At 45.5% G+C, this 24321-nt stretch overlaps 1 protein-coding gene across 2 annotated transcripts in view; it reads left to right on the forward strand.

The window, feature by feature from the left end:
* Nucleotides 1-23102, forward strand: part of PDIA6 (protein disulfide isomerase family A member 6) — a 39602-nt gene extending 16500 nt beyond the window's left edge. For both annotated transcript variants that reach the window (XM_059729629.1, XM_014597321.3), the window contains exons 4-13: nucleotides 3001-3127; nucleotides 3668-3774; nucleotides 6414-6550; nucleotides 7052-7166; nucleotides 13988-14128; nucleotides 15487-15571; nucleotides 15657-15729; nucleotides 18071-18229; nucleotides 21645-21741; nucleotides 22641-23102. In XM_059729629.1, the coding sequence (XP_059585612.1) occupies nucleotides 3001-3127; nucleotides 3668-3774; nucleotides 6414-6550; nucleotides 7052-7166; nucleotides 13988-14128; nucleotides 15487-15571; nucleotides 15657-15729; nucleotides 18071-18229; nucleotides 21645-21741; nucleotides 22641-22709 (1110 nt within the window). In that variant the 3' untranslated portion in view covers nucleotides 22710-23102. The remainder of the gene's footprint in view (nucleotides 1-3000; nucleotides 3128-3667; nucleotides 3775-6413; nucleotides 6551-7051; nucleotides 7167-13987; nucleotides 14129-15486; nucleotides 15572-15656; nucleotides 15730-18070; nucleotides 18230-21644; nucleotides 21742-22640) is intronic.
* The last annotated feature ends 1219 nt before the right edge of the window (nucleotides 23103-24321 follow it).

Genomic DNA, 24321 nt, shown 5'->3' on the forward strand with positions numbered 1-24321 from the left:
GCCTGCCAGCTGTTGAGGAGATCGGTGCAGGGGTTCTGGGGCCCTGTACCCCTAGCTGCTGACAGACAAAACTCTTGACGTGGCTGCTTGTGGGACTGACTGTCTCTGTCTTGGGGCAGTTGATTGTCTGTATTGGTTCTTTCCTCTCTGTAGCCTGGTTTTGTAGGTGCTAATTGATGGCAATTACCTGGCTACATTAGCTAGGTCCTGTGTATTGAGCTGGTCCCTGAGTAAATCATGATTTGCTAGGAAATCTGGTTGTCGCACCAGACAATAAGGCTAACCTATTTAACGATTTCTTTGCATCCAGTTTCCTGAGCAGGGACCAGATCAGCCTGTCTGCCGGGACCCCCTCAGGCCCCGGGGGAGGCGCACCCAGACCTAGGTCAGTGAGGATCTAGTCGGGGAACTTCTGGAGGGACTGGATGTATTTAAATCAGCTGGTCCTGACGACCTCCACCCCAGAGTGCTGAGGGAATTAACAGAGGTCATTGCGGAACCCCTGGCACAGCTTTACAAGCACTCATGGTGCTCTGGTGTGGTGCCAGAGGACTGGAAAAGGGCCAATGTAGTTCCCATTTTCAAAAAAGGGAGAAAGGAGGACCCAGGGAACTATAAGCCAGTTAGTCTTACCTCGATCCTGGGTAAGCTTTTTGAGAGAATTATCCTGGCGCATGTCCACGAGGGGCCAGCAGGGGAGATTATGCTTAGGGGCAACCAACCTGGGTTCATTAGATGCAAGTCCTGTCAGACCAACCTGGTGGCCTTCTATGACCAGGTCACAAAATCCTTAGATGCAGGGGTAGCTGTGGACATAGTCTTTCTGGACTTCAGGAAGGCCTTCGACACTGTCTCTCAACCCATTCTCGTTAAAAAAAAAAAACAACAAAAAACTAGGGGACTGTGGCGTCGACACTTACACAGTCAAATGGGTCACTAACTGGCTGGAGGGCCGCACCCAGAGAGTGGTGGTGGATGGGTTTTATTCGACCTGGAGGGATGTGGGCTGTGGGGTCCACCAGGGCTCGGTCCTCGGACCCACGCTGTTCAACATCTTCATCAGTGGACGAGGGGGTAAAAAGCATCCTATTCAAATTTGCTGATGACACTAAGATGGGTGGGGGGGGGGTGGGTTTTGGGCAGGCTAGAAGGGAGGAATAGGCTGCAGTTGGACCTATGGACCTAGACAGGTTACAGGGGTGGGCAGATGAGAACAAGATGGGTTTCAACACTGACAAGTGCAAGGTGCTGCACCTGGGGAGGAAGAACCAGCAGCATACCTACAGACTGGGGAACTCCCTTCTCGTCAGTGCAGAGGCAGAAAAGGATCTTGGAGTCATTATTGATGCCAAAATGAACATGGTCCGACAGTGTGGGGACGTGGTCAGGAAGGCCAACCGCACCTTGTCATGCATCCACAGATGCATCTCAAGCAGGTCCAAGGAGGTGATCCTCCCCCTCTATGCGGCACTGGTCAGGCCGCTGTTGGAGTACTGCATCTAGTTCTGGGTGCCGCACTTCAGGAGAGATGTGGACAGCATTGAGAGGGTTCAGAGAAGGGCCACCCGCATGATCAGGGGGCAGCAGGGCAGGCCTTACAAGGAGACACTAAGGGACCTGAACCTGTTCAGCCTCCACAAGAGAAGGCTGAGGGGGGACCTAGTGGCCTGTTACAAACTAGTTGGGGGACCAGCAGGCATTGGGAGTCCGTGTTCCCCCGAGCACTACCAGGAGTGACTAGAAATAACGGTCACAAGCTGGCAGAGGGTAGATTCAGACTAGACATCAGGAGGCGCTACTTCACTGTCAGAGCGGCTAGGATCTGGAACCAACTTCCAAGCGAAGTGGTGCTGGCTCCTACCCTGGGGGTCTTGAAGAGGAGGTTAGACAAACACCTTGCTGGAGTCGTTTGACCCCTGTACTTTTTCCTGCCTGTGGCAGGGGATCAGACTTGATGATCTGCTCAGGTCCCTTCCGACCCTACCAACTATGAAACTACTATGAAACTGATTGATTGGTAACTGGTAACACAGTAGCTTAGCAGCCAGGCTTGCAGTAGTGTCTCCCACGCCCCAAGACGGAGACAGTCAGTCCCACAAGCACCCATGGCACGAGTTTTGCCTGTCAGCAGCTAAGGGTGCAGGGCCTCAGAACCACCCTGCACCAATCTCCTCGACCAGCTGGCAGGCTTTGTGGCCGCAGCAGGGGCCACCATCCCTGCAGCTGTCACCCATGGCATGAGTTCTGCTTGTCCACAGCTTGAGGGGCACTTCGGAAGCTCCGAACCACTTTGGGAAGCCTAACGAGGTCAGCACTTCAACCTGGACATGCTGCTTTGGACCCCGAAGCATCCGAAGCTTCTCCGAATCCAAAGCTCTGTCCAAAGCCTCTCACAGCCCTAATTGACAGGCAAATAGGAAGTTGGGAGTTGTTTTGTGGGTTTTTTTGCTTGTTTCCCCTCAAGATAATCTATCAAAGTGAAGGGCAAGCAAATGCATGTTGTGCCTGGGCTGTTGAATTTCCACGACTGCCTTTGCCTTGCTGAGCAACATGCCTTCCCCTCTTCTACCTTTCTCTCAGTATCTTCTTACCTGTCTTTGGCTCTGAGAACCATCCACGGGCTGACTATCTGGAAATAGCTCTGCCATTTTTAGCATTCTTTTACTTATAGAAGAAGTAGCAAAGCAGTGACCTCCTGGACTTCGATTTTTCTGTTTTAAGTTATGCACTTTAACAAAGAAAGTTAAATGAGGAGTTTGCACTGACTCAGCAGCAGCTGCTGCTGTAAGTGTGAACAAGTGATTACACACAGACCATCAGTTTAATATCTAGTAGTACTGCTGTTTAGGGAATATGTCCTTATTGGTTTCTGCCCTTTCTATCTGTTGGGATACCAGGTCCTCCATGTACTTGACAATTTTTTCACTTGTTCTTCCTGTCTGATCAGTATCTCTCAAATGCATTGCATTACATTACAGTGGCTCTTTTTAATTTAAACAGGGTGTGGTGAAAGTAGGTGCAGTGGATGCAGATAAGCACCAGTCGCTAGGTGGTCAGTATGCTGTTAAAGGATTCCCAACTATCAAGATATTTGGAGCCAACAAAAACAAAGCGGAAGATTACCAGGGTAAATCTTGTGTAGTCCCATATGTTGTGTGTTTTAAAGATGGTGGTTAGCATTGCTCACATCTACACTCAAACATTAGGTACTATATACTCCCATCAACCTTGGGACTGATAACAGCCTTAGCACACAGCCTTTTAACTTGTTTCTGAGAGAGCCTTATGCCTCTGATAGCCCTTGACACTGTCAGTTTCTGGTCAAGTTTTTTTGCAATATTTTAACAGTTTCTTTCTATGTGTACACTAAGGGTTAAGGGAGAGTGCACAAAGGGTATTTGCGGGTTGTGTTGGTAGTGGCAACTGGTAATTGCAGTTGGTACCTTGCATGGGATTTCCTTGCGTTTTGGTATTTGAGGAAGTGCATTTGAAAAGCATTAATCTAAATTAGTGGAATCCCATCACACAGAGCACTATTAAGGTCCAGTCCTTTTCCCATTGAAGCATCTGCAGGAGAATGAGGCCCTATATCTTGGCTTATAAAACTAAATAAGCACCATATTTAACTGTCTCTTGTACTCTGGTTCTTTATTTTGCTGTGTTGTAGGGGGTAGGACAAGTGAAGCTATCGTTGATGCTGCATTAAGTGCTACTCGATCTATGGTAAAGGAGCGTCTCAGTGGTAGAAGTGGTGGATACAGTTCTGGAAAGCAGGTATGTGTCAGGGAATGAATAACCCCTTTGTTTGTTTGTATCCTTCAGGATGGTTTTGCCAAGTGACCTTGGTGCACAGATGGTACAGTTTTAGCAATATACAAATCTTAAGAGCTGATGCCTCTGATTTGCAAGAGACATTACACAAAAGATATTGAGAACTTCCTTCATTCTTGCTAGTACAATACCTGCACCCTGTCTGGAAGAGCATGGGATGTGGGTCTTGATGCATAGACATGGGCGACTAGTGCCACCTGGGGGGGGGAGGGGCATGTCTCCCCCCCCCCCCCCCCCCCCCCCCCCCCTGTGCCTGGGGGAAGGGGGCAGGTCCCCAGTGGCCAATCACGCTGACCGGGAAGTGCCAGCAGCACTTCACCTGGCACCCCCACTCCCCAGCTGGTGCTTGCACGGGGGAGCACTGGCACTTCTGCCTGCCCCCGCTGCCTATCGCCTAAACGGAGAACGCGGCCTGTCAGGGGTGCATATGCACCCCTGTATATCCCCTACACATCGCCACTGTGCATAGAAGCCTGTTACTTTAGGCTGTTTAGCAATAGATACTTCCCTCCTTCCTCCAGCCATAAATCTGTCCCTCAGGATAAAATAAAGTGAACGTGGCTTGTAAAAGGGCCAATTCACACAAGTGCCTGACACTCTTACCAGTGGCAATAAAAACTCTTCTTTTTCCAGAGTGTCTTATCACAGATTATTCTTCAGTCCAAAAATGGCAATGGGCCTCTATGAGCTTGTAGGCTTCTAGGAACTTGTTTGAAAAATCTGTTTTCTGATGATAAAACATTAGTTCCGCTTCAGATGTACATCAGTAGACTAAAGTTAACGGACAGTATTTTTAATCTCCCTGGTTTTATAAGCCAGTAGCAGTTGTTTAAAAGTTAGGTGACAATTTAATAGCTCATGGTTCTACTCTGACATGCTTTCCACTTGAAGCATACTATGTAATGTGGTATTAAGCATGTTGGTATTGCTTCCATGGAACATCCATAGTCTCCCCCAGCTCTTTGCATGGCTGCCGACTTTGCCAGCATAAGGGGCATGGCCCTACCACCAGCTGGCATCAGTACTGTCCCGCAGCAGGAATGCAGATTCCTGCAATGTTCACTGCACCGTAGACTCGGGAATGCATGCGTTACAGTCCCTTCAGTGTAGAAATTCAAGGTGTGTGCGCACTTATACTGGGGCAACAGAGAGTACAGACTTGCAGCTGAGGCTGTAAGTCCCAACCACCAGCGCCTGGTCTGCATGCTTCGGACTTGGAAATGAGGTGAGGCTGTCTTGGGGGTGCCTTGTGCTGATGCTCTTGAGCATACTGAAAACCCAGCCTGGTGCATGGTGCCAGTAGTATCCACGTCGCCTCATTTCTGGCTTTGACACATGTGAGGGTATGAGTGGGCACACTTTATTGCATCAGCAGCAAGACTGAGCTCCCTGCTGAAGCAATCCTCAAGTTTCTAGGATCTAATTCAAAAGATACACATGGGAGGGGTGACATGGCCATCAATCTTTGTTTTAATTTATCTGCTAAACGGAATTGTTTTAATACTGTCCACATGGAAGTATCAGAGCTAAGTTTGTTAGCCTTCTGTACTCCTGTTTTGACTTCTGTCCACAGACTTCAACTAGTAACATAGAATCCAGACAATGAAAGGGTTAACAAGCCAGAGTTTGTCCTCCTTAGGTAAGGTCTCTGGGCAGCTTAAGTACCTATAATATGAACAGGGTTATCAGGTTCAAGCTCTGAACTGCAAAATGTCAAGGTAGGGTAACCAGAGAAAAAGTAAAAATCCTCCAGAAGTCCAAGTGTGAATTTTCTTTCTTCCCCTCCCACCCCCATCTCTTCCTCCTTGCCTCACACGTGCTCCTAAATCTCATTGTCAAAAGCGATGGTCCAATTGACTCTTAAGGTATTGTGTGAGCCCTTCCTTTCTGTTGAAAGTCAGTGGGACTAGGTTCCTTTTGATAATGGACTGTGTATTACTGAATACATTGGATACCCTGAAATGTTTGCTTTTAATCTAAGTTATTACTACCAAGATGGATAAGAATTTTTCTACCTTGATAGTTTCTTTTGTAGTTTACCTGTGAGACCCTTGGGGAGGGGAATGAACTGAAAGGTTTTTAACTCTAAGACCTTACTTCTGAGCTTTCAAGTGATGATAATCTTGTTAATTCTTGAAGACCTGAAAAAAGGTGTATCCTCCTGTTTCTTGGGTTCTGTCAGTGTAGCCAGTTGCTTATATCTGTTGGAGAAGAGGCTGTTTAGGTGCATATGAACTGTTTTGGGGAGAGGCTGTGGAGAAAAGCAGTTGATTGACTTTCCTTTTAATTGGAGTGACCATAAGGAAATCCAGGACACCCCCTTCCTACCTCTGCCCCAGCTCTCCCAAGTCACTGATGCTACTGGAAGCAGAGGTGGGGGTGGGGTGGTGCACCAGGCAGTGGTGTCTGCTGGCATTGTGCCACTTCATCTCTCCGCCAGACTGCCCTGCATTTCTGGGATGCTCATTTTAATTCACACCTACCAACTGGGACCAGCTTCCAAAATCAAGGGCTGTCCCAGCTAAACCGGGATGTATGGTCACCCTACCTTTAATTGAAGTTTTATATTTCTTGACCTACAGAGCAGCCGAGAAAATGGTGACACGGATAAGAAGGATGTGGTTGAGTTGACTGATGACACCTTCGACAAGAACGTCTTAAATAGCGATGATGTCTGGCTGGTGGAATTTTATGCCCCTTGGTGTGGACACTGCAAAAAGTAAATGAAGCTGTTGGCAGTTCACCTGCAATTGGCCCCTTGCCATGTGTTAAGTATGCAGGCAGCCATATATCTTGAAATGGGACCTTGTGTCTGCTGTGCTATAAGTGGGTTTGTACTCTAGTTTTCCCGCTCCAAAGATGTATAAGCCCCTCTGGTTAGGAAATTTAAGTTTTATGTGCTCATTAGAGCACCATGGCAGCACAAGAATTTAGCATTCTTTGGACTTGCAAAGAATGGACTCGCTGCCAGTTGTAGCCAGTGACAAGATTCCCAGCAAAGGGGTCAGGCTCTCTAAGTGTCTTTTGTTTATTTTGTTTTGCTTTTCATGTTAAGATGATCTGTATTCTTAATATAGAACTCAGTTTCATCTGAGATATTCCAGCTAACTGTCATGTCTTGCAGAATTGCTCCTCTATCAGGGGTGTTCACTGTAGTTTCACTTACTTGTTTTTAAAAGAACAGTTGCTTGTAACACTAAAAAACTGCCTTGCTTTCTAGTCTGGAGCCAGAATGGGCAGCTGCTGCCACAGAAGTGAAAGAACAAACTAAGGGCAAGGTGAAGCTAGCTGCTGTGGATGCCACAGTAAATCAGATGTTGACTGGTCGATATGGGGTGAGTCTGCAGCTTCCAAATTCCTTTCCCTCTGGTTACAGGATGTGGGATAAGGTGTGTTCCACTCTATACCAGAAACAATTTGTATGGTGGCACCAATATTTTATTTTATTATGAAGCACTAAAAATATATTAGAAATGATTATAACAATTCATAGAAAAAGCAGTAGCTATTCTGATTTGCAGGGGGTGCAACATAGAGAAATGTAGAGAACATAGATGTGGATGTCTAGCAAGTATATCAAGGATCTTGACAGCTTACTGCCACAAGGCCTGGCATAATTCTGTACTCTTATAGCACTCTACAAAGTCTCATTCTAAATCAAATACCACTTCCTTTGGACAGGCTCTCTTGTACCTGGGTCAGAGTGCAGCAGTTATTTCCAGAGTGCAGCTGTCTTCTTATCTAGCTTCTAGTCATCTAGCTGGAAAAATTCCAAAGATGTTAAGTTATACAGCATAGTGAGACTGCAGGCACAGAACTTGGTGCTTCACTAAACAGCTCCCTCCCTCAAGCAGGCTGGTCTGCATGGAAGAACTAAGCATTAAGTCTCATATTTAACTGTAAAATAATTTACGAAGGTGGAAAGGGAAATCCAAGTAGCATGCTGGTAAAGGGTTGAAATGCACTTGTAACTGCTAGTCAGTTACTGTAGGCCAGTCACTGTAGGCACAAAGTTAAGTTCTGATTTTATTAAATGTGCAGGGCAGAGGACACCACAGTTCACCCTCTGTCCATAAGTGCCATGGACATTAATCTCTCCCGTGGAAGCATGACAGCAAGCAGTGTAGGGTGACACCGTAGCAACTAATTTGTTCAGACAGGCATAAGCTTTGCTTGACAGATGCTGTGAATGGACGTGAAGAGAGCAGAGGTACTGAACAGAAAGAATAACATGAATTAAATATAAACCCTAGGGAAAGGGAGAGGAAAGGATAGGAGCAGGGGGTACTGCTCAGATGTGCAGGTGGGTTGAAGAGATCAAAAGGGATAAATAAAGTAGTTAGCCCTTATGCCCTTCAATAAGTTATAAAAGCTAGTCCAGGTAATGGGGTGAGAATCTATAATAGTCTCTGTTGAGATCATACATAACACAGTCCAGTCTGGATGATTTCTTGTTCTTCAGTTTTATATTCAAGTCGGTTTTTGATGTTGATGGAATGTGCAGAGAGGTTGAAATGTTTTTCTGCAGACTTTTGTCGACTGATTGGACACCAGTTTGACATCATTCTTTCACATGGAGATCACCCCATCTGTCCAGCATAGATGGTGGAGGGGCTCTGTAAGCAGGTGATCGAAAATGTGATGGTGATAGAGCATCAGGTGTGATAATTTGTATTGTTTGGTCCATTGATGTGATTTGTGAAGCACAAAGGATTAAACTGGCTCTGCAAATATTTACAATCATTTTTGAGGTGCGTAGGGGGTGGAATTTTACTTCACTTTGTGCATTTCATTGGCTGTTTTCTAGCTCTGTGTAATGGTGTTTTTGCACTTACGTGCAGGTAGGGGTATCCTGCAGTGCGGATAAGCAAACATAGGCATGTGAACTCACCATTTGCAGTCACCCAAGCACAGGCTGGGCAGATATGTGGTACATACTTTCACCCACTGTGGATGTGTACCTTTTGTCCAACTCCTAAAAATATAGCAAGCTAGAAAACCACTACTAACGGATGCTCAACTCCAGAGAAGGAGGCAGCCCGTCCCATATTGAGGAGGGACAACTTCCTGGTGCAAGTGCTGGAGCAGCCAACTAGGGCTGTGCTCTTCTGGACCTGCTGCTAACGAAATGGGGAAGAATTGGTGTGGAATGTAGTAGTAGATGGCAGCTTGGGCAGCAGTGACCATGAGATGGTTGAGTTCAGGATCCTGAGGAAAAGAAGGACTTCAGAAAAGCAGACTTTGACTTGCTCAGGGAATTCATGAACAGGATCCCCTGGGAGCCAGTCTGAGGAGGAGAGGAGTCCAGGAGAGCTGTCTGTACTTTAAAGAAGCCTTACTGAGACTGCAGGAACAAACCATCCTGATGTGCAGAAAGACTAGCAAGTATGACAGAAGACCATCTTGGCTTAGCAGGGAACTCTTTAGTAAACTAAATCACAAAGGAAGCTTATCAGAAATGGAAACTGTCAAACAACTAGGGAGGAGTATAAAAGTATTGCATGGGTATGCAGGGATGAAGTCAGGAAGGCCAAAGTGCAATTGGAGTTGCAGCTAGCAAGGGATGTGAAGGGTAACAAGACAGGTTTCTATAAGTATCTTAGTAACAAGAGGAAGGTCAGGGAAAGTGTGGGTCCCTTACTGAATGGGGGAGGCAACCTAGTGACGGAGGATGCAGAGAAGAATGAGGTACTCGGTGCCTCTTTCACCTCTATCTTCACAGGCAAGTTCAGTTCCCAGACTACTGCAACTGGCAGCACAGTTTTGGGAGGAAGTGAACAGCCAACAGTGGCAAAAGAACAGGTTAGAGACTACTTAGAAAAGAAGGATATGTACAAGTCCATGGGGTCAGACAGGATGCACCTGAGGTTGCTGAGAGAATTGGCTGATGTGAGTGCAGAGCTGCTGGCCATCATCTTTGAAAACTCATGGCAATTGGAAGAGGTCCCAGACTGGAAAAGTGCAAACTATAGCGCCCATATTTAAGAAAGGGAAAAGGAGGATCCAGGGAACTACAGACCATTCAGCCTCATCTCAGTCCCTGAAAAACATCATGGAGCAAATCTTTAAGGAGGAGAAGGCTCACTGTTTCTAATGACCTCCTAGATTCATAGACATTTTAGACATTAGGGCTGGAAGGGACCTCGGAAGAACTTCGAGTCCAGCCCTCTGCCCCAGGGGCAGGAAGTGAGCAGGTGTCATAGGATCCCAGCAAGATAAACATCCACATTTCTCTTGAAGGCGTTCAAAGTAGGTACTGGAACTACCTCCGGTGGCAGTCTATTCCAGACCTTGGGGGCTCGGACAGTAAAGAAGTTCCCTTGGGGTGCTCTGGTGAACAAACGTTCCCCCACATCCTGGTGATACCCCTTATAGACAGCCATCAGATCACCCCTTAGCCTGCACTTTTCCAGGCTGAAGAGTCCCATAGGTCTCAGCTTCTCTTCATAATGTCTGTTTTCCTGACCTCTGATCATGCGCATGGCTCTCCTTTGCACTCTCTCAAGCTTCTCCACATCCTTTTTGAATTGTGGAGCCCAAAACTGGACACGGTACTCCAGCTGCGACCTCACCAAGGCTGAGTACAACGGGAGAATGACATCCTGGGATTTGCCTGAGAAGCATCTATGGATGCAAGCCAGTGTTTTGCTCACTTTACTAGCAGCAGCATCACACTGATGGCTCATGTTTATCTTGTGGGTCAAATATGACCCCTAAGTCCTTTTTGTCCGTAGTGCTAGCCAGCATAGCACTGCCAAGCCTATAAGCATGCTGCGGGTTTTTTTTCCCAAGGTGGAGAACCTTGCATTTTTCAGTGTTAAACACCATCAGGTTCTTGTCTGCCCATTTCCTGAGCCTGTCAAGGTCAGCCTGGATCCTCCCTCCTGTCCTCAGGTGTGGATGTTTTACTCCAAAGTTTGGTGTCGTTGGCAAACTTGGCCAGTCCGCTTCTGACTCCAGCAACCACATCATTAATGAAGATGTTGAACAATATGGGTCCAAGGACAGAGCCTTGAGGGACCCCACTAGTCATAGCACACCACGATGATGGAAGTCCATCAACCACCATCCTCTGGGTGCGACCACAGAGCCAATTCCCCAACCAGCAGATCATGGTGAAGCCTAGGCCGCAGTTTGCCAGTTTCGCTAAGAGGTGATGATGGGATAGCAAGTTGAAAGCTTTTTTTAAAGTCAGGATGTATGACATAAATCTCCTGTCCCTTGTCCAGGTGATAGGTCACCTGGTTGTAAAAGGAAATTAAGATTGGTCAAGCAAGACCTACCTGGAACAAACCCATGCTGGCTATCCCTCAGGATGTTGCCATCAGCCAGTCTGTTAAGAATGGCCTCTTCGATTAATCTTTTCTAAGACCCTTCCCTGGGATAGAGGTCAGGCTGATGGGCCTATAGTTTGCTGGATCCACTTTCCTCCCTTTCTCGAAGATCAACACCACATTGGCCTTCTTCCAATCTTTGGGCACTTCACCAGAGCACCAGGAGTTCTCGAAGATCCATACCAGGGGGTGAGCTATGATGCTTGCCATCTCCTTGAGTAACCTTGGGTGTAAACTGTCAGGGCTGGCTGACTTGAAGGTACTGAGCTTATTAAGGTGTTCCTTCACAAGGTCAGCATTGATGGAGGGTAAGGAATCTCCCTCACCTGAGCCTTCCCATCCCATAATGGGCAGGGGCATCCCTTGGGACTGGTGAAAGACCGATGCAAAGCATCCATTTAGCATGTTGGCTTTTTCCTGGATGTCATTTGTCCCGTCTGGTTTAGTAGGGGTCCAATGTTGCGCCTTGCTTTTCCTCCAGCTCCCCACATATCTAAAAAAGGAGTTCCATCGCTGCCTGGGCTTTCCTGGTTTGCTCCCTACAGGCTTTTAATACATTCTCGCAGGCAAGCTAAGGAAGTATGGGCTGGATGAATGGACTGTAAGGTGGATAGAAAACTGGCTGGATCATTGGTGTCAGAGGGTAGTAATCAATTATTTTGTCTAATTGGCAGCTGGTATCAAGTGGAGTACCCCAGGGGCTGGTCCTGGGTCTAGTTTTGTTCAGTATCTTCATCAATGAGCTGGAAGATGGCATACAGCAGGGATTGTCAGCTGGGGTTATGTGTACCTCTAGGGGTACTTGGGAAAGCCCCAGGGGGTACATGGCAGGGGCAGGGCTGCCAGCACTTTACACCACTTGAACTGCTATGCACCGCCGGTTCTTCTGGTTTTGCTGTGCTGCACAGGGAACACCTTCCTTCCCCACCCTTCTCAGCCAGCTGCCGTGGGTACACCTAACAAAAAAAGGTTGAAAACCCATGGCATAGAGTGCAAACTCAGCAAGTTTGCGGATGACACCGAGCTGGGGGTAGTATTAGATATGCTGGAGGATAGGGCTAAGATTCAGAGAGACCTAAACAAACTGGAAGATTGGGCCAAAAGAAATATCATGAGGCTTAACAAGGACAAGTGCCAAGTCTGCACTGAGGATGGAACAGTCCCATGCACTGGTACAGGCTGGGTGGTGACTGGGTGGGCAGCAGCTCTGCAGAAAAGGACCTGGGGGTTACAGCAGACAATAACCTGAATATGAGCCAGCAGCGTGCCCTTTTTGCCAAGAAAGCTAACAGTATACTGGACTGCATTAGTAGGTGTGTTGCCAGTAGGTCAAGGGAAGTAAGTGATTATTCCCCTCTATTTCTCATTGGTGAGAGCACCTCTGGAGTACTGTGTTTAGTTTTGGGCCCCCCACTACAGAAAGGATGTGGACAAATTGGACAGAGTCCAGCTGGAGGGCAGTGAAAATGGTAAGGGGGCTGGGGGACATGACTTCTGAGGAAAGGCTAAGGGAAGTGGGTTTTAGTCTAGAGAAAAGAAGACTGAGAGGGGATTTTATAGCAGCCTTCAACTACTGGAAGGGGAATGTTCTCAGTGCTGGCAGATGACAGAACAAGGATCAATGGTCTCAAGTTGCAGCAAGGGAGGTTTAGATTGGATATTTGGAAAAACTTTCTCACTAGGAGGGTGGTAAAACACTGGAACAGGTTACGCACAGGTTGCGGACTCTCCATCCTTGGAGGTTTTTAAGACCCATCCTTGGCTGGGATCATCTAGTTGGGGATGGTCCTGCTTTGAGCAGAGGGTTGAACTAGATGACTCCCCTGAGGTCCCTCCCAATCCTAATTTTCTATGATTCTGTGTTGTAGCCCAATAATTCAGTGATCATGGCAGTTATCCAGGTTCTATGCCCCTTTTGCTGAGAGGGAGTTTGAACCTGAATCTGACTGCCCAGCACAATGCTCTAACTACCAGCACAACACAAATTAGGCATATCTAGTCCCTTTTCAGGCACTTCTTTTGAAGCTGGACCCACGGGCAGCCCAGTGGGAGAGAAAGCTGAGGACAGGACAAAAAGAATAAGTTAGTACGTGCATGGCTCAGGAAGGCAGATGCAGCTATAGAAGGAAGCAGGCTTTGGATTCTAGCCTGGTTCCTTGCTGCCACTGGGGCAGAAACTTCCCTACTGCACTGCTCTCCATCCACTTTCTCTACTGACTGTTAAATACAAGGGGCAGTAGTTCAGTTTCATAGGAAGGGATGAAGTAGGGCCCAAGTAATCTGTAACTTGTGGCATGGTGTTCAGAGCGCTGAATTGAGAAGTTGGAGAGATGCAGGTTCAACCCCCCTCCCCAACCTCTGGCAAGGAATACCTAAAACCCAAGTGTCTGGGTGCCTGGGCAGGTGCCCAAACCATTCATGTGCTAGTGATAAAACACAGGAAGGTCCATCTTGCCCCTTCCTCCTCCCACCTACCACTTTTCCAGGACCTCCAGTCAGTTTTATTTGCATGTGTATGTGTATACGTGTACATGCCTGGCCAGTGCATATCCAGACTGAGTTGACATGTCCATACTTGTACATCCACACCATAGAGGCAGGGCAAAAACCACCCAGGCCCACAGGTAAGAAACTGCCATTTTGATGCCCAAAGGGAAATAGAATTCCGTTCCTGGTGTTCGGACTCAGAAGCTTTAACCAGGTGTAGTGTAGACATACCTTGTCTTGATACTAGACTGTCTCCCTTTGGCTGATTACATTATGGGAGTATGCTCCATTTCAACCAAAAGTTTTGAACTGATGGCTTTTGAACTTCTCTGCAGATTCGTGGATTTCCTACAATTAAGATCTTTCAGAAAGGAGAAGACCCTGTTGATTATGATGGTGGAAGAACAAGAGCTGACATAGTTACTCGGGCTCTCGATCTATTTTCTGATAATGCCCCACCACCTGAGCTGCTAGAGGTATCTCTGACTACAACACTAACTTCTTTGCTTTTTCCCTTCTATCTGCCCTTTAAAGCTAGCAGTTGTTATTTTTACAGAAAATATTGACTGTAAATGGCTAAAATAAAGCATGTAGAGCCCTTCTTCTGGGTCAGACATACCAAGGGATCACAACTTCAACTAATAGAGCCTCATGTATTAAAGGATCTAAGTGAAGGTGTGTGGTCTACACCATAGATGCAGGGAAAGCAGTGGCAGTACAGACTACCATGTCAGAATGTTTGAATCCTTATTCAGAAAGAAAGGGTGAAAAGGTAGTTGAGACTGAACTGCCCTTAAATCCTTGGCCTCCCAACCAAGGCTACAGTGTGGTGGATTTAGAAAGTCATGGCAATTTTGAAAGAAAACCATTTTGTGTGCAGTGAGTAGGGAAACTACACAGCAGCAGGGAACACTGGTGGCATGGTCAAAAGTGCACACAGTTGACAACTATATGAAAAAGTGATGGCCAATAAATTATCATTGCACGCAGGGGTTTATTTTTAAATTGATACTTTCTGAAGAACATTCAGGTGCCTCTCGTTAAGAACTAGGTGGAAACCATTCTCTCTGTTAACTCTTATTTTCACTTGATGTGCTAGATTTTAATCATTAACCTAAAAGAAAGAGCTTTTGGGCAACACAGAGCAAAACATTGCTGCCCCTATTTTACTAAGACTTTTCCCTTGGCATGTGATAAAACCGGCATACTGAAGGACTGGCTAGTTGACTTTCAGGATTAATCTAAAACATTTTGGATATGACAGAGGGAAGTGATGCTACTGAACAAACTTAGCCATGAAGCTTTGTGGCAATGTATTACAGGTAAAGAATTTGGCATCGTTAATAACTGATAACTATAATACATAGGCAGATTTGGGAGGCATTTTGCCCTCTGAGTGTACCTTTTGTTACTTTTTACATGGCTCCAACAGAAGCACTGAAATCACTCTGTTCCTTCAGTGCAGTAGAATTCTTAGTGCTGAGGTTCTGGTATCACCACTTCTTACAACATTGCAACACTACCCATTTAGGATATTTTAAATAGATTAATCAATAAGCTTCCAAGAGACACTTTCTCCATTTGGCAAGCAACTACATCTTACGCACTCTGTCCTCACATTTGGGTATGGATTGTCTACAGGGCATTATGGTGTTTCAGAGGAGTAGCCCTTTAGCTGACTTTGGTTTGTTCCCATAGAAGTAATGGTCTCTTTTTATTTAGAGCAGTTTGTTTTTTTTTTTTCTAAGTATGGCAAAGTTAGGGCCTAAGACTGCCATTGTGTACCTAGGTTATAAGATGCCATAACACCTATGTCCTCTGTCTTTTACCCCAGGTCATTAATGCAGATATTCTGAAGAGTACCTGCGAAGCTCATCAGCTCTGTATCATTGCTGTCCTGCCTCATATTCTGGATACAGGTAGAATGAAATAAAGCATTAATCTTTCTTACTTAATAAATTCATAGAAGAGCTGTCTCTAACCTGGTCCAATTCTGTCTAACAGGAGCATCGGGTAGAAATTCCTATTTAGAAGTCATGTTAAAAATGGCAGAAAAATACAAAAAGAAAATATGGGGGTAAGTGTTATCACTGACTTGGCCATTCTTCTTGATAATGGGGGTGCTATGTTAGCAAGGAGTTTGGGGAAGACCTTGTGTGCCCATTGTGGTTCTATTGTGGATGAAGGTATCCTCTATAGGATCCTGCTTTGTTTTTCTTGGGTATCTCATATTTACTCAAATCTAAGATCATCCTAAATTTTAAGACAAGCAGCCAATAATTAGATTCTCTACATAGACAATTAATAAATGTGTTTATGTTTTTTCCATATATAGAATATAATTACTGGAAGGTTATTTTTAATTCATCCCCCCCACCCCACCCTTACTGTTGCAGGGGGGAAGCAGGTGGCTTAGGGAGGTAGCTTGCCCCCTGCTTGTGCCTACCCCTATGCCACCTGTGCAAACACCCCCCTGCTAGCCTCAGGCCTCCCCTTCCCCATCTCCCAGCCTCTGCTCCTCTTTCACCCCCAGCCTCTGCTTCCCTTCTCCCCTTACCTTTTTTACTCTGCACCAACGGGTTCTGTCTCTGGGGCATGGAGCAGGGCCCCAGCCCTGCCTCTGTAACAGCTTTGTAGGTTGCATGCTGCTGCTACAGGCCAGGCTGGAGCTGGGCTCGGTGTCCTAGGCTGCAGCATGCATGGAGCCTGCTGGTGCAGAGCGAGGGAAAGGGGCAGGTGGAAGGAGCAGAGGGCGGGATGCAGAGGCACTTGGGGGCGGGGGGGTAAGAGCATGCAGCAGCTGTGGCTATGGCCCCAAGTCTGGGTAGGGGCTGGAGTCCGAGCCACAGCAGCTGCCTGCCCCCACCACCCTCGTACTTGATTCTAAGAGGAGCCTTTTCCCTCATGTTTAAATGGGAGGGGAGGGGGGCAGGGAACCTCTTTTCTAGAATTGACTAAATGCAGCATATAGGTACTACAGGTATGTGCCCATCTCTGCAAAGGATTTTTGTATACAAACCAAAAGCATGGTATAGCAAAATCACAGTGAATGAGTAACTGGATGTTTTGCAGCTGGTATGACTGGTTCACCTGTCTCTAAGGAGTCTAGAGAATCAGTGGCTTTCTTTCTTTTTCCATGTTTTTCTCTTAAAATATCAAAATGAAGTACTTGGGTTTATGCTGCTAACTTTAATAAGATTATAAAAAGTTTGTCTCTCCACACTGAATACTGGAAGCAAACTCTAAGCCAGGGGTTGGCAACCTATAGCTTGCAGGCCAGATCTGGTCTACAAAGAAGTCGGCTCCAGCCTAGGGAAATCTGAGACTATCCACCCTGGAGAGACATGGGAGGTAGTGTCACACAGAAGGAAGAGGGATCACCAGGTGGTTTGGGTGCTCTGGGAAGCAGATTTGGAGCATGTAGCACAGGGGCTGAGTCACAAGCTCTGACCTGCAATGGCAAAATACTGCCAACCCTTGATCTAAGCTGTAAAATATGTCTGGCTTCTTTGGAGTTGTCTCTTGGAAGTTAGTCTTTGATGTTTGACTTCTGAAATAAGAATTAGAATCATCGTGGTCATGCTTTGAGTTCCATGGAGTCTATGGGCACTTTCTCTCTTTCTTTTTTTTCTTAATTCCTCTAGAATGAAGGGTAGGACTGCTTTTGTGTAGCATGGTACAGAAATATGATCTTCCTAAGAAGGTGGGAGGTGATGTCTTTAAATATGACCGAGCCAACCAACTCCTTTGCAGAAAATCATTCATCTCAAGAGAAACTGAGTTAGCCAGTTGGGGAATTAAATTGATTGAATTATGTTTCTTCTGTTCTCTTCTTGGAAACTTCAGACTTAATCCAACCACTTATGTTGTTTGTTGCTGTAGAATAATGGGGCTAAAAGGAACTTTAAGGATCACTTAGTCCGGGGGTGTCAAACTCACTGAGAGTTGTGGGGCCCACAAACTGGCCCTACGCACTGCAGCCAGTGCAAAGAGCTGGTGAGGTACAGGTGCCACATGCAGTGTGCACCAGACCAGCTTTGTGCACCACATGCAGCATGTGAGACTGGAGCTGGTGCATGGTGGTCTGCCACAGGCAGCGCCATGGGCCAGATGATAGGGCTCTGCCCAGGAGCTGTATCTTCAATGCCTAGTTCAAACCCCAATGCATGTATGTGACTTGACCCATTTTAAGCCTTGTTTGCATGATCTGGTTAAATTAATTCCAGAGCACTGCAGGTTGCTGACTTGAATAGCAAGAGACCTGAGGTTCTTTGGTAGCATGGACGTGGTTGCTATACTGCTACGTTGCAGAATTCTTGCCTTGTACAGGGCTGCATGGATTTCCACCTACTGTAGTTGACATCACTGTAGGACAAGGATATGTTTGTTAATGTCCTGTATTGCTTTTTTTCTTAAAGGTGGCTGTGGACAGAGGCTGGAGCTCAGTCTGACCTGGAAAGCTCCTTAGGAATTGGAGGATTTGGGTACCCAGCAATGGCTGCAGTTAATGCTCGGAAGATGAAATTTGCCCTTCTGAAAGGATCTTTCAGTGAACAGGGAATTAATGAGTTTCTCAGGTACAAAAAATCTTTTGTGTCAAGAGGAAAAATGATTGCATCTTTCAGTAACTATAGCTGTGAATGGGTTTTGCAATAACATGTTCCATAATAGTGCCCAGGGTAAATTCCTATTCCGAGATCTGAACTCCTTAATGAGCACTGTTTAGTTTGGGATTCTTCTTTAGGGGCTGAAGAGAGAGGAAGCTCTCAGAAAATATAAGTCCCTGTCTCTGCAAACTGCCTAGTGTAACTTTATTTGAAGCTTTGCCTGAAGAAGGCTTGCAGGATCATACTAGGCCCTCAAGCCTTAAGGGTGCCTGTACACAAGTGCAGAGTGTGCTTTGACACACTGTAATTACAACATGTCAGAGCAGGCTTGATTAATCAAGTCTGCTGGAGCGTGATAATTATTGTTCTCCAGGAACCTCCCACATCTCGTGTATGAGCGTCCCCATGTTTCAAAATGGCAGTAGGAGCACTTGAACTAAAGCTTGTCAAACAAGTGCTTTAGTTCAAGCACCCCGCCACCATTTTGAAACACCGGAATGCCAATACACAAGCTGCTGCAACACTTTAATTAGAACATCTCTCAGAGCTGCTCTAACTAAAGTGCCCTAAGTGTCCAAATACTTGAAAGTAGTTAAGGTGGCAGTAAGTAGTAACAGCAGGAGATCCAGCTGTCTCAGCTGTGTAGCAGATTGTGATTATACTAACGGTTCTAGTCCAATAAAAAGCCATTCTTTTACGCTGTGTGAAGATGAGTCTGCATCATTTTTACTTTCCTTAGTTTTAGTAGTGTATTGCAGAGCTGGATAGGGTTTTCTGCTCTTGCCTTTGCCCAGTGTTTTTTTTTTTTTTTTTTTTTTTTTTTGAATGAAACACAGTTTTAACTAATGGTTAAAAAGTTGGTTTTGTGCCTCTAGAATCAAAGTGAGAGTATCAAAGCCTAGTAGAAAATGCAATGCAGATCATAACCACAGATATGAGAAGTGTCTTCTGTTTCTTAAATTCTTTAGTGTTTTTAAAAGCCGTAGGGAGATCTCTTGACCTTGGTAGGCAGTGCTGTTGGGCTGCCCTTAGGACATAAACAAAATTTCAGTAGCCGATTCATTTTGGAGGTGTTTCGGCATCCAGAACACTGAAGCTGAAATGAAACGGAAGGCTCCGAAACATCTCTGAAATAAAACCATCCAAAATATTTTGGAGCTGGGCTTGCAGGGAAACAGAAACTAACAGGAGTTGGGAGGGGAGGACTGCTCTGATATCGACATCTGTAGCTGGCCAGTGTCTACGATCTGTCCCTGAAGTCCCTTCCAATCCCAGTGCTCTGGGGGAGGGATGGCAGCCTGCTGTTATCCCCCACACAGATCCAGGGGCTGCACCCCCCATGTGGGCTGCGGGGCTGTGCCAGACTCTTCCCGGTGGGCACGGGCCCTCAGATCTGCATGCAGGATTGGAGCATACTGCCACTACCAGCTGGGGCCGGCACCAGCACCCAAGTCTGCTCAGTGCACCCCGTGCCAGGAAAACTGGTGCTGCTGCTGGCCCCAGCTAGCAGTGGCAGCCTGCTGCCATCTGCATGCCCCGCACACTGTCGGAGTGTTTTTGGAGGGTTTTTTGTTTTGTGTGTTTAACCCCCACACTCACCGGCTGCAGCAGTGGTAATTAGGGCCTCAGAAGGCTCATAGCAAAGGCCCCCCATGTAGCACGGGACAGCAGGGATTGGGAGCCCCCCAGCCGCCTGGCACCCATGCAGCAGCTGTTGCATTGCATGGGTGCAGTGTGGCTCGGCAAGGCGCAGCACACTGTCCCGGAGCTGGGGCGGCTCCAGCAATCACTTGGAGCCTGGCAGCACTCGGGCCCAGCTCCCAGATGGCACATGGCGCCCGAGCCACACTGCACATGCACCATGGGGCAGCTGCCACACAGGTACCAGGCTGGTTGTGGGGGTGATCTCCCCTGCCCTGTGCTGCGTGGAGGGGCTCTGCCATGTTGCCCAAAAGCCCCAATTGCCGCTGCTGCAGCCAGTGAGTGTGGGGCTTTAACAAGCAAAACGTGGACAGTGTGCAGGGCATGTAGATGATAGCAGGTTCCTTTGCCAACTGGGGCCAGCAGCAGCATCAGTCTTCCCGGCACAGGGTGCGCCGAGTAGACTCGGGTGCTGGCACTGGCCCCAGCTGGCAGCGGCAGCATGCTGTCATCCCGCATGCAGATCCGGAGGCCCCCAGATCTGCGTGCGGGATGACAGCATGCTGCCGCTGCCAGCAAGTGATATGAATTTTGCTTTGAACAGTTTGAGGTGCAGCTTCACAAAACCCCCTGCCTCAACTTCTTGCGACTTGGCAGGCTTCATGCCCTCAGAAAGGGCATCCCTGCAATTTTAATCCAAATCAGGCAAGAAATGACAAAGCATTTTAGTGATTATAGCCTCTGGCCAAAACAGCATTGAAACTCTGAAACAGATTTGGCCAGATCAAAATGGGACAGTGATCCGAAACGAATCGCTGTACCTCTGAAACACTGAATCTGAAACCAAAACGAAACAACTGTTTCGCATAACCCTAATAAACAGCCTATAGCAACAGTCACCTGAAGGGTTTAGGTAACTAAAGATTGGCACTGCCACCTTAAAGAGCAGGTCTTTCTGAAGTTGTCTCGCTTTGCACTTTATCTCAGCTGTCTTGTGTAAAGGAAACAGTAGAGGCAATCACCAAGCCAAGCATGGTGTTTCAGGTAATCTAATAAGAAACCTCCACAAAGTTGAATCAAAATAGAGGAGCAAGAAAAAGCTGGACTCTAATCAAGCTTTTGTGAATTTACAAAATACAAGGTGTGTCCACAAACTGGATTAGCAAGCAGAAGCTGAGATTTATTTTAAAGCAGAAGCTTTAAAATAAGTTCTGATAAAGGGTTAGATATCTGACCTAAAGGAGACAAACTTCTGCAGTTGGTGCTTTAAGTACCCAGCCTAGGGTGATAAAGTAACAGCAGTGTCCAATTTTTAATTGAAACAATTATTCCAGAAACTAAAAATAACAGTTTTGGGCTTATCTTGCCTTTGCTTTGTATATATTTTAACTAGATCATTATAAAATGGTGCAGCATTTGTCCCCAAGCATTGCAAGGTGGGTTGCTAATAGATTTGCTTGTAAGAAGCCTACGTTTTGTGGGCTGTATGGCTTTTTGTTTAATTGGATTATCTTTGAGCTTTCAAAATTCAGTTGTTGTCAAAACTCTTCACAACTTTATGCACTTTACAAATTGGGACTAACATGTTTTGGTATTGGGGTTTATGCCACCTACATGTACTGTAGTAAATGACATGCCCAATTGCCTATTAAATGGACGGAAAGCAATATGTTGTTTGAGGGTGTTGGTATTATGGAAACTTAAGCCTTTCATTTTATCTTTTTTTTTTTTTCCTCTTGTTCAGGGAACTCTCTGTTGGCCGTGGGTCTACAGCACCAGTAGCTGGTGGGGCTTTCCCTAAAATTAACACAGTGGAGCCTTGGGATGGCAAAGATGGAGAGGTAAGAGGCATTTCAATTTAGGGTATGTCAACACTTTGGGTTAAAAAGTACTGGGCAGAGTAATTTACTCAGGGAGTCCTACACTCACTCCAAACTCCTGCTTCCAGAGTAAGTGAAACAATAGTTTCCTTCACAAAATACTCAAATGACTGCCTTTTAAACTTGGTAAAAAAAACCAGCTAGTTAACTCTGTAATGATCACAAATTAGTGAATTCTCTAGGTGGAAAGACTGCAGCATTTAAAGATAAAAATCTGACCGAGGACCTGGAAGGTAACTGTTGGAAGTAGCAAATGGGAAATAAAATGTTCAATATTATGTTTGAAACATGGCTTATTGCCCTATATTGGTAATGTGAAAACTTCATTTATGTGAGGTGAAGGGGAGATACTATAGTGCATGAAAGTTGCATGGGATTTAGCTCTGCAGCCTAAACTCCAAACTAGTGTAATTGCATTGGACTTAGCAGTTTCCATCAGTGATGAGGAGTTTGGTGAATTTTTTTTTTGGTTGAAGTCCAGTTACCAGAATTTTTTTTAATGCTATTGGAGACAGCAGTGATGTGTGAGTGCCAATAAAATCTTGGCAGTGCTACTGTAGGGAGCTTTTTGACTAGCTTGCACTATTGAAATTTTCCAAGCACCCACCCCAAAAGATTCATTTTCTATTTCCTAGATAAGTTGAATGACTGCTTAGCACATGCTAAATTGCATTAAGTATCTCAGTCACGTGAGTTGACTCTTTTCCACTAAACTACCACTTGACCCTCTGTACTGCCAAACTTAAGCTTATTTTGGAAGACCTCTCTTGGCCTCAGCAAACCATTGACTTTTCAAGTCACTTGTCACAAAAGCATTACAAGTACACTGGTGTTTAAAAACTTGACTTACTGTTCCACAGCTTCCAGTTGAAGATGATATTGATCTCAGTGATGTGGATCTTGATGACTGGGAGAAAGACGAATTGTAAAATCTTTAAGTTTCTTGAGAGAGTTTGTGCAGCAGCTCAGTGGAACATGGTTCACAATCAGATGGATATTCCAGTGGCCTTTTCACAGAGAAGTAGCACTTGACCAGCTCTCTGCAACAGTGAACTGTACACATCGTGAGAAAACTGTGCAAAAATTCTATGAATTGTCATAACAGTAAACTTGATTGTATTCTGTGCAACACATTTTAAGGACAACGTGAATCTTTCTTTGGAATGTCTTGGTTTTTATTTTGTTGATATGGTGTGTGCTGTTTGAATGTTTATCAGGGTCTGTTACTGTAACCAGTTTTAAATGCGACTCTTTCTTTCATTCAGATGGAACCTGATCAGTTTCTGTTTTGATTTAATGAATAAAACTAAATATTTTTGAGACACAGTGTTAGTTTTGTATGGAGAAACAAGGTGCAAATGATTAAAGCCATCCAGGTTCTGACGACTGTTGTAAAGTGAATAGAAAAATGAAACGGTGCTATAAGGCGTCTTAAATTTATCCAAATGCTATATCATTTCAACAATTTTGGCCTAAAGCCTAGTTGGACTAGATGTTTTAGTTTTAAATGTGCTTTCTAGTCTTCCTTTTCCTCCTATTCTCAGGGTTTTCAGCTTCTTGGAAACATGATACCGCAAGTTTGATCTTGTTATCTGCTACCAAGGAAGTGGAGTCACCTTTTGACTGGTGATCTTCTTTGCAAGGAAAATGGAACATGGGAAGAGAAGTGCTACTGATTCACAAGTCTTTCCTGTGTTGGTTGTGAGCCAGCATCCCACTAGGTTGTGAGGGAGGAGTTAGTGGGCTGCCCTAGATGCTCTGCACAGGAGAAGACCTGAAGCTGATGCAGAATGATCTCTTCAGAGGAGTTGTGGTATTAGTGTTCATCTTCCTGGCTGGATTTCAGCTTGGATAATTATGTTCTACCTTCTTTAAATTTCCTCTGCGTTTTTTCCACTGGGTCAGGGTCCTAGTCTTCACTTCCCATCATACGTTGGGGTAAAATCATTATTTTAACAAGGTTGGCCACATTTTGGGGTTGGGCACAGATTTTACTGTTTGTAAAATGAATATTGTAAAAGACCATAGGGGTGATTTAAAATGCTAAACAAACTTAACATAATTGAGATAAGAGAAGTTACCGTAGTGTCTGCCAAAATTATCCTGCAAGTCACCAGTCTACTTGCAAGAGAAGGAGATGGTGTAGCTGAAAGCTCCTTCTCCCATGGGTAAATTTTGTAATGATGATTCCAAACCCAGTCATGTCTATATGGTCTTGTGCTTTTTCTTACTAACGAGCTGAAAGGATGCACTAGTCAACTGGTCCAAATCACAATAGTTATGAAAACATCCTTGTTTAGTCTTGTTTTAGACTTCAGATTTCCAATGAACCATTAGTAATGATTAACTTGGTGTTGGCTACAATTTTCCAAGTCACTTAGAAATGTAAATCATGTTTTTAAAAGTGACTTAGGCATTTAGGAGCCTTTTTAAAATGTCACTCATGCTTTTTACTCTTATTTTGAGGCTAAAAAACATGATTTCTTTACTCTTGCTGGGTTTCTATTATCTGGCACTAGTCATATTTCAAAAATTCTATCC

The sequence above is a fragment of the Alligator mississippiensis genome, chromosome 1 (genome assembly GCF_030867095.1).
Source record: "Alligator mississippiensis isolate rAllMis1 chromosome 1, rAllMis1, whole genome shotgun sequence".
Classification (NCBI taxonomy): domain Eukaryota; kingdom Metazoa; phylum Chordata; order Crocodylia; family Alligatoridae; genus Alligator; species Alligator mississippiensis.